The sequence below is a fragment of the Hippocampus guttulatus genome, chromosome 13 (genome assembly GCF_054856545.1).
Source record: "Hippocampus guttulatus isolate MCC_2025c chromosome 13, RoL_Hgut_1.0, whole genome shotgun sequence".
Taxonomy (NCBI): Eukaryota; Metazoa; Chordata; class Actinopteri; order Syngnathiformes; family Syngnathidae; genus Hippocampus; species Hippocampus guttulatus.
In genome coordinates this window covers 292,018-301,701 of record NC_141273.1, presented here as the reverse complement: position 1 = coordinate 301,701, position 9,684 = coordinate 292,018, and the positions used below count along the sequence as shown (strand labels likewise).

General features: G+C 51.0%; 1 protein-coding gene across 1 annotated transcript; it reads left to right on the top strand.

Annotated features, from left to right (window-relative positions):
* The first annotated feature begins 1,624 nt into the window (after positions 1-1,624).
* foxg1a (forkhead box G1a) lies at positions 1,625-4,996 on the top strand. Its single transcript, XM_086126636.1, has 2 exons — positions 1,625-4,104; positions 4,315-4,996. The coding sequence occupies exon 1, from the start codon at positions 2,500-2,502 to the stop codon at positions 3,979-3,981; it is 1,482 nt and encodes a 493-aa protein (XP_085982762.1). The 5' UTR covers positions 1,625-2,499; the 3' UTR covers positions 3,982-4,104; positions 4,315-4,996.
* Positions 4,997-9,684: the final 4,688 nt, after the last annotated feature.

Here is a 9,684-nt window from a genome sequence, read left to right as displayed (position 1 = left end):
GCTCCCGAATCACCATTAAAAAAAAAACGCCAACACACTCGCATTGAGATATTTAAAAGCCATTTTAGACGAAAGCAAAGAGTACATTCCGACCACTGGGAGGAATATATAAATATATATATATAGAGAGAGAAATTGATTTTTTTTTCATGACAGAAACATGATTATTTAAACTTCAGATGATCGCGGTGGTGACAATCTTGATTGAAAAAGTCCCGTCTGCCTGTGCGTTTACGTCCGTCAACACGTGTGGAGGAATATTTGACCATGTTTGGATTTTAAAATGGCGATGAGTAGACATTGTGAAGTTGTTCTTTAGGCCGCTGGGGAGCGCTGTTGTCTCACTGCAGAGGACACCCCGGTTGGGTGGGGGGGGGGGGGGGGGAAGCTAAATGGGAAGGAACCGCTGGAGCAGACTTCACACCGAGACTTGCTTTCAAAACGTCACGTTCGTGGAGTCTTAGAAAAAAAAAGTCAAACTTGAATGCCGCACACAGATTTTTCCCACGAAGGGAGCCGGTTCCGTGCGCAGCGCAGTCGAACGTTTTTTTCGTAGACGGGCGCGGTCGGGAAGAGGCCTCGGCTCCATCGCGGGCATGAATCCAGCCCACCGGTGACCCGCTCGAAGAAATCGGAACGAGCTCCGTAAATCGACTTCACGCGTTTCGAGTCATATTTCGGAATGAAACGTGAGCACATCCACCCGCGTGCCGGCGGAGCTCAGAATGTGCCCGCGCTCACCTTCGGCTGACCAAATCGTCAGGGACGGCCAAATTGCCCGACGCCGATACGAGCAAAACACAAAGACTGAGCACGACGACCCAACCGCGAGTCGGTGAAGACAAAATAGAAAGTCCGAACGCGAAGACATGAAGACATGAAGGCTTCCGATTTGGTGTGAAGACCGCACACGGAAACGAAAGCTATCCATCGAGACTTCACGCGCCGCCTTCGTTTGAGTTCATACCGAGGCTTGACACCAAATCAAGGCTCGGCGTTTGGACGTAAGACGAGAGAATACAAAGACTTGCGAAGACTTTAGCAGAAAGAACGAATACAAAGAGCGAATCTAGAGACTTGACCCAAAGACTGGATGAGGTCCTTCACTGAACCACGACGCGGGTCTTTTTGGGAGCCTTGTTAAGTTGCTTCAAACTTGCCTGATTGACAGCCGGCTCCTCACTTAATGAGGAACATCCTGCTGCGGTTCAAAGGTCATCTTCAGGAAACGTTCACCTTTGTCGTCATCAAGTCATCGGCGGTGTGTCCTTCCCGGACCCCCCCCCCCCCCCAAAAAGACAAAAATGTGTCTGTTGTCGCGGCTCTCCACGGGGGGGGGGGGGGCATCCGAGTCGGCGGGGCAACGCTGACGATGGAAGCGGAACAGGAAGCTGACAAACAGGAAGCCGGAAGTGGTCATCGCAATCCAACAAATATTCAAATTGCAGTTGTCGTTCCGCTTTTGTCATCTGTCCACCGCTCGAGGATACCAACTTTTGGAAATTTCAATCATTACTTTCCATTCAGAGTAAAAAGTCATTTTTTTTAAAACGCAGAGTTTGCACCTTTGGAAATGAGTTGAATTGTTGCCTCTTTCCATTGGCGGGGGGGGGGGGGGCCCTCGGATTTGTACTTCAATGCATTTCAGAATGGATACATTTTTTCGTTTTACATAATTAGTTGAAGCATTACTTCCCTTTTTTTCCCCGCCAGTATCTGAGTACTCGCAATGCGACAAGTTTCGCCGCCTCTGTTGATGGGTGGCCTGGGTCAGGTTACCCCTCATTGAAATCATTCCAAGAGCGACGCAACAACTCCCGTCCTTCAAAAGTTGCGGAGAAGGATGTGCCTTTGCGCATGCGCGCTAAGCCGACGTCTGCATGTGTTGCGGAACGAGTCCATTTGTTTCCCCCACTGTAAGAAATGACAAAGTAAAGCGGGTCGCCGCGGTTACGTCACGGCCCCCCCGCAGCGTTGCCCCCTCCAGCCGCCAGCCCCCCGGCCCCATTTCTTCCGGGTGAACGAGACGCGTCGCGAACGGCAGCGAAAGCCTGGCAAACACTTGGCCCCGTCGCGCTCGCGCTCGCGCTCGCGCTGGGCGGCAACTTCTCTTAGCGTGCGCGTGCGCGACAGCTTGCCGGCGCGAGGCGATTGGCTGCGGCGCCGGAGTTCACGCGGCGCCGATTGGCCGACCGGCGCGAAGGGCCGACCAATGTGTTGTGCCGCAGCGGCTCGCTAATTAATCGCCGCTATCTGTCTCCCATCCTTGTGTGCGTGCGCGCGCGCGCGCGCCTACGTCCCGTGCGCGTACGGACGACTGTATGCGAGCGTGCGCGTTTGAGTGTGTGTTTGCCTTTTTTTCTCCCCAAAGCGAACATGAAATAGTTTGTTGGGCTACACTTCCCCTCTCCTCCAGCCGTCCCCCCTCTCCCTTGCCTCCTTCCTCCCTTTCCCGTCCTGTCGATCGGCTCGGCGGCACACTTCCGACGCCGTTCGGTGATGTTGGACATGGGCGAGCGCAAAGAGCTCAAAATGATCCCCAAGTCGTCCTTCACCATCCACAGCCTGGTGCCGGAGGCCGTGCGGAGCGACAACCACGGCCACGGCCAGCACCACCTGCACGGCAGCGGCAACAACAACAACAACAACAACAGCCACCACCACCACCACCACCATCACGTGCAGAACCACCACCATCACCATCTCCACCACCAGCAACACCAGAACGACGAGCTCAAGCCCGCCGCCGCCGCCGCCGCCGCCGCCGCCGCCGCCGCGCAGCAGGACGCCAGCAAGGCGGAAGGCAAGAGCGATCCGCCGGGGCCCGAATGCTCAGGCGGCGGCCACGAAGCCCCCGAGGCGGCGGAGAAGCCTGAAGACAAGAAGGAGGGCAAAGACGCGTCGGCCGCGGCTGGCGGCGGCGGCGACGCTTGCGGCGGCAAGGACGGCGAGAAGAAGGGCGGCAAGTTCGAGAAGCCTCCGTTCTCGTACAACGCGCTCATCATGATGGCCATCCGCCAGAGCCCCGAGAAGCGCCTGACGCTCAACGGCATCTACGAATTCATCATGAAGAACTTCCCCTACTACCGCGAGAACAAGCAGGGCTGGCAGAACTCCATCCGCCACAACCTGTCGCTGAACAAGTGCTTCGTCAAGGTGCCGCGCCACTACGACGACCCGGGCAAGGGCAACTACTGGATGCTGGACCCCAGCAGCGACGACGTCTTCATCGGCGGCACCACTGGCAAGCTGCGCCGGCGCTCCACCACCTCGCGGGCCAAGCTGGCCTTCAAGCGGGGGGCGCGCCTCACCTCCGGCCTCACCTTCATGGAGCGGGCCGGCTCGCTCTACTGGCCCATGTCGCCCTTCCTGTCGCTGCACCACCCGAGGGCGGCGGGCGCCGCCGTGGGCTACAACGGGGCCTCGGCCGCGGCGGCCGCGGCGGCGGCGGCGGCGGCGGCGGCGGCCGCGGCCTACCCGGCCCACCCCATGTCCTACGGGGCCGTGCTGGGCCAGAACGTCCACGGCCACCCCTTCTCGCCGCCGTCCAACGGCCTGAGCATGGAGCGGCTGGTCGGCGGAGAGCTGCCGTACGCTACGCACCATCTGACGGCGGCGGCGCTGGCGGCCTCGGCGGTGCCCTGCGGCCTGTCGGTGCCCTGCTCCGGCACCACGTACTCCCTCAACCCGTGCTCGGTCAACCTGCTGGCCGGCCAGACCAGCTACTTCTTCCCGCACGTCCCGGTGAGCAGCCCGGGCGGCGGCGGCGGCGCGGCCGGGGGAGGCGGCGCCGGCCCCGGTGCCGGCGGCCAGGCCGTCCGGGCCCCGGCCTCCGGCTCCCCGCAGGCCGGCTCGTGTGACTCCCTGAGGGCGCCCATGGGCGCCTCTCTGCCGGCCTTCCCATCCGGACTGTCCGCCGGCCTCTCTGACTATTTCACGCACCAGAACCAGGCGTCCGCATCCAACCCGCTCATCCACTAACGGAACCGGCGACGGAACCGACACTCCGCCACTGTTAAGCGGAACAGTTGACAAAAAGAATTTAACGTTTAGAACAAGGAAGAAGAAGGAGAAGAAAAAAAAGGACAACCGGGAAGTTTCCAGGTATTTTTTTAATATTATTATTATTATTATTATTATTGTTGATATTATTGTTGGTGTTCTGGACTTGTGTGTATTTAGCGCGTGCGCGTGTCACGGCGACTAGAATGTTAGCTCAAATGTTTTCTTTTTTTCGTTTGTCCAAATTTACACTTGAACATGTTTCAGTATTAAACGTGACGCAGAGTTTTTTTTTTTGTTGTCCTTTTTTAGTCTCTGACTGAAGAAATGTGAAACAAGTTGACAGACTCGCCCGAAGCCGCTTGTCCTTCTTTTCGTCCTTTTGGTTGTTGCCAACAACATTTTTGCTCGTCTTCTGGACACCCCCCTCCCCCCACTCCCCCGAAATATTCAGCCGCGTGTCTTTGAATGTCCTCTTCTTTTCTTTCCATTTTTTTTTCTTATGTCGCTTTGACCTCAACGCAAGAAAAAGAGCGTCGAGGGTCAAATTTATTGCCGTCTACTTGACGAAATAAAAGCTAGCTGACCTTGCAACCTTTTCTTTCTTTCTTTCTTTCTCCTTTTGTTTTGGCGCGGACGTGCACGAGCGCGTTTTGAGCTTTTAGCAAGAAATAATGCGCGTCGGCGTATGTAGGTTAGCAGCACATCAAAGTGTGTCACGCGGCTTCCGGTTTAGTTTTGTGGGACAACTTGCACGCGCAGTAGCAGCGTGCGTGCGTGCGCATGGCAGCATATTTCTCAACATAAATCAAATAAAAATGAACAAGAACGAAGAGAGTGTTCTTGTTTGCCTTTTGTGTATGGCAGAAATGATTTCTTTATGTAAAAAAAAAAATCGAAGTGTGCTCTTATTTTTATTTTGTTCATAAATTCATATTGTTATTGCTGTCAACATAGTTTGTTCTGAGCTTGGAAATAAAATCCACTAGATTTAGTTTCTTCTTCTGGAATTGTTATGCCCTTCTTTACTACGAAACACTTATTTAAAAAAAAAAAAGAAGAACATTCTCTCAATGTCTCTGATTTTGCTCGTTCGGAAACGCAAACTTCAAATTCACCGTGCTTTGTTATTTTGTTTCCTTTCACTGGTAGCGGAAAAAAAAAAGTTCAAATGAAATAAAATGAAGGCTGTCCGTGCATGTGAATTAAAATTTGAAGCGTCGACGAAATCGGAAAGAAGAAACACAAACGCGGGAAAAGTAAACTTGAAAATTGGCAAAGTGATTTTTGGGGCACCCATCAAGTCTTTCTTTTGTTTTTCCTCCTGTGAAAGTAATTTTTTTGTTTTTTGTTTTCATGTGTAGTTCGCATGTTAAATGTCTTGCCAAAAGAAAGCCCAAATGTGGCAAAGATTCATTTTGGGGGCGGCTGACGATTGCAAAGAAATAAAAAATAAAAATGACAACAAATTGTCTTCGCAGCGGATAAAAAGTCATTCAGCATTTGTCAGCAAATGCTGTTTTTTGCGGCTTTTGGATGGCGTTTAAAAATTGCTGAAAACCTATTTGGAGCAAAAAAAAAAAGAAAAAAAAAAGAATCGTTTTGCTCTCCTCGTCTGGACGCACAATGTCACGCGCGACCGAGCCTGCGCGTGCGCGTGGTTCCGACGAGCCCAAAGAGAAAGAGCAGAATTCGCCTTGCCCTTTTTCTTCTTTGCAGACCGGCATCAACATTTTGAACCGCAACCTAACTAATTCGGAGTGGGGGGGGGGGGGGGGGGACAAAGACAAGTGACTTTCTTCGAGTCGAATCACGGCCCCTGGCTTCCACGGAAGAAGCCGATATTTGTTGAGGGAACAACTGTCGTCGAGGGATCAAAAATGTGCAGTCGTATTTTTATTCGAGTGCAACCTAAAAGCAGATGAAAAATAATTGCAGGGGGAAAAGAAAGAAAGAAAGAAAGAAAGGAAGGAATCGCTCCAACTTGGCGCATTTACTTGTGCGCCAAGTCAAATGGGCAAATAAGTTGCTTTTTATTATTTATTGCTGATAAATGTGGATCGTTTTTTAGCTTCAACCTCATGAAGTGGTCTCTCGTTTTTGAATTAAATCGTCTCGACGTTTTTTTTAACTTTTAACCAGATTTCGCATTTTGAATCGACCGAATTTTTTTTTGGGGGGGGAAACAAACACTGACAGGGAGTTCATACACCCCCAGCCCCAAATAAATAAATAAACTCATTTCATTTCATTCGCTTTAATCACACATTTGCCTTAATTAACATTTGCGAAGACGTCGTATTTCGATATTTGGAATTTGAAAAACAATTGACATGTTGGATACCTTATGATCACTTTATAAATTCACTCACACACACACACACACAGACAGATGGATAGATAGACACAAACATACATTTATACTCTTGTGAGGATAAGCGGATTAGAAATTGGATGGCTGGATATACATTTATATTGCAGTCAAACATAAAAACACACACACACACATATATATATATACAGACACACATACGAAGCTTTTATGTGTATACACACACACACACGATATATATATATATATATATATATATAGATATATATTTAAAAAAAATATATATATAGATTGCTCTTTTTGTATGCAACATACAGCACAGATTAAATGTCTTACCTCTCAACCATACATATATATATATATATATATATACACACACACACACACACACACACTCGTGCGTGTATGCGCGGGTCTCTTTGTCCACATTGAGTACATGTTGAAATAGGGCGGTGGGTTTGAGGGTACCTGAGGTGTTCCGCGGCGCGTCAGGTGAAATGTTGATGTCACGTGAATGTTGGCGGTCGGACTTTCCGGCGTCCCGCAGCGGACCTTCAGCCAGAACAACTTTCTGGCTTCGATTGAGCGGCAGGTTTGACGGTGGCCTTCATCCCTTTTTTCGACGTGCAGCGAGCAAATCTTTCGAGAGCATTTGGCGTCGAGTCAAAGCGCAAACTCCAAGACGATCCTTTCGCCTTCCGCGCGCCCGCCGACCTCGCTCGGTCGCGCTTGTTTCCGGTCTTTCTTTTGTTCGTTTGTCCGCGTGTTGTTTCGCTGGTGCGAGCGGCGTCGATAACGACAAAGGCCCCGACGCGCACGTTTTCCGGCTGACTTGCGCTCGTTTGTCACAACAACACGACTCGGTTTTTCAACGGGGAGGAGGCGAGGTTCGGTTGAAGGCTGCGGCGAGCCACGGCAGCCCTCGGCTCGCTTTTGGGGCCTTTTCGGAGCCTTCGCGGGCCTCGCTGCGACAGCTCCCAAAAACAATCCTCACTCGTCGTGACAAGAAAACACGGTTTGGCGGCCATCGCGGAGACTGAGAGCACACGATCGGCGTCAGGGCATGGCACGGCGGGGGGGGGGGGGGGGGTTGCGATTACTTTGGAGATTTGAAGCAGACAAAGCCCGAATGTTTATTTGGAAAGAAAAAGAAAACGGAAGAAAGCTCCTTGCATTTCTTTTGCCGTCGTCGCTTCTTCCGGATCACGCCGGCGTGACGTCACAGGACAGCGAGGTTCAAATATCGAATTAGCCGCGGATGCAAATCGCACGTCATGCTAACATCCGGTGCGGGGTGAAAGAACGGGGGAAAAGAGGACTAGAATCGCACACGCTGTCACAAAAATGGTGGCCCGTTTTTTCCGGCTGCGATCAAAGGGAGCTCGTGTAAGTCGATGGCTCAAAAGGAGACATGAAATCAGCTTTTTTATTTTCCAACGTCTGCGCCCCCGGAACCAACCGATGAGAACACACCTACTTCCGGCTACTCAAACACTTCCCGGTTTCCTTCAGCCAATCAGACAAGATCAACATCAACTTGTCGAAGCAAATTCACGTCGGCGCCGACCCGGAAGTGATCTTTCAGCAACCGTCGCGCATCCTGATTGGGAAAGGTTCAGAAAGAAAAGACCGGCGTCAGAGTTGTTTTGGAAACGGGCACACACTCATCAAATATTCGGCCGCTTTTGGTGAAAACGATCCATTTTACGTGGCCGTCCGGTCGCGACGGACGGTGCGCCGCGGGTGCTTTTTCGTCCCCCGAGGAAAGCCAAAAATCTTTGCGCTAAAGGAAGGACCTCGTCACAACGATTGCGCCGGAATGCGAGCGGAGACGCTAGTTAGCCGAGATGCTAGCGAGGGCGCCAACGGGTTAAACCGAGCAGTCGAGAGTGACTCAATGTGTGTGCGTGTGAGAGAAACACGACAATCACTTTTCACGCGCTGGGAAGACGGTCGACAAAAAGTGTTTGCAGTCGACGGCTCGTGAAAAATGTTTTTAATGACTCGCTCAAAAGCAGCCGTCGGCTACGGCGAATTCAAGCGCTCCTTTTGTCCGAGTGCAAAGTCGCTCCGCCCGCCGCCTTCGACTCGCCGGCCGACACCCGCAAAGCTCCCCGCTTCCAACCTCCTTCTCCAAGCTCATTTTTGTGGCGAAGAGAGAGAGAGAGAAAAAAAAAAAAAGGTCTCTGGTCCTTTTTGAAGGATTTGCGACCGTTGAGAACTTTGAAGGGTTTTGGGGCCTTCGCGTTGACCTCTCGAGCACGCGATGGGTGTCCGGCCACGAGCGGAAAATGACTTTGGCCATTTGAAGCCTGTTTGCTCATTGAAAAAGGAAGCAAGGCAAGCGTCGGGATGACGTGGCGTGACGGCGGGCACTTTTTGAAAGCGCTCGCTGTCCCGCTTTGGTCTGCTCTTTCTTTTCTGTGGGCTCTTTCCCTTCATTGCTTGTCGTCATTCTGGACTTTTTACGCTCTCCTTCCTTTTTTGCGGTTCTGCCGTTCCTCCTCTCTTTCGTTCCAGCATCCTCATTTCCTCCATTGTCCCGCTTTCACTCCAACTGGCCCCCACCCTTTACTTTTTATTGATGAATTTTTCTCCCCCCCCCCCTGCTTTCCTCCTTTTCACTTCTTTTCCTCTCTCCGTTTTCCTAAATTGCACCCGTCTGTCCTCCTTTTTGTTGCATTCTTCTCACGCCTTGATTCCTTATTTTTCACCCCCCCCCCAATTTATTTTGCTTCCCCTTTCCCCATTTTTACTCCTGTCCTCTTCCTTGCCACATCCTCTGCACTCCTTTTTCATGCGTTTTTTTTCCTTCCCTTTCCCGTTTGCCCATTTTTACCTGTGTGCTCCTTTTTGGCCTTGGTTTTTCCACATTGTTTTCCCCCCTTTGTCCAACCCCCCGACCCCCACGAGGCCTTTCTTCCTCCTGCCCACATTTTCTTCTCTTTTTTTCCTCCTTTTCTACCCATCTTGCTCATTTTCTTCCATTTTCCCAATTTCTGCTCTTTTTTCCTCTCTCCTTTTTTTGCTCAATCTTCATTTTTTTCTCCCCCCCGCCATTTTCCGATTTAGTTTTAACCCATTCCATTCCTCCTCTTCTCATGCTTCCAAGACCCCTTTTTGCAAAATAGTTTGCGGCCTTTGAGGTTGAAGGAAGGTCCCTCAAAACATTGTCGTGAACTCAAATAGATTTGTTCAAAGGCGGTTTGAAAAAAAAGAATCTTTTTTTTAAAAATGATTTTTGTTGTTTTAGAAGGGAGAGCTGTTCTTTCAAACGTGTGATGTTTTTTTTTTTTTTGTTCAGCTTTTATCTCACTGACAGAGAGTGGAGAGTGTGAGATGTTTGGGGG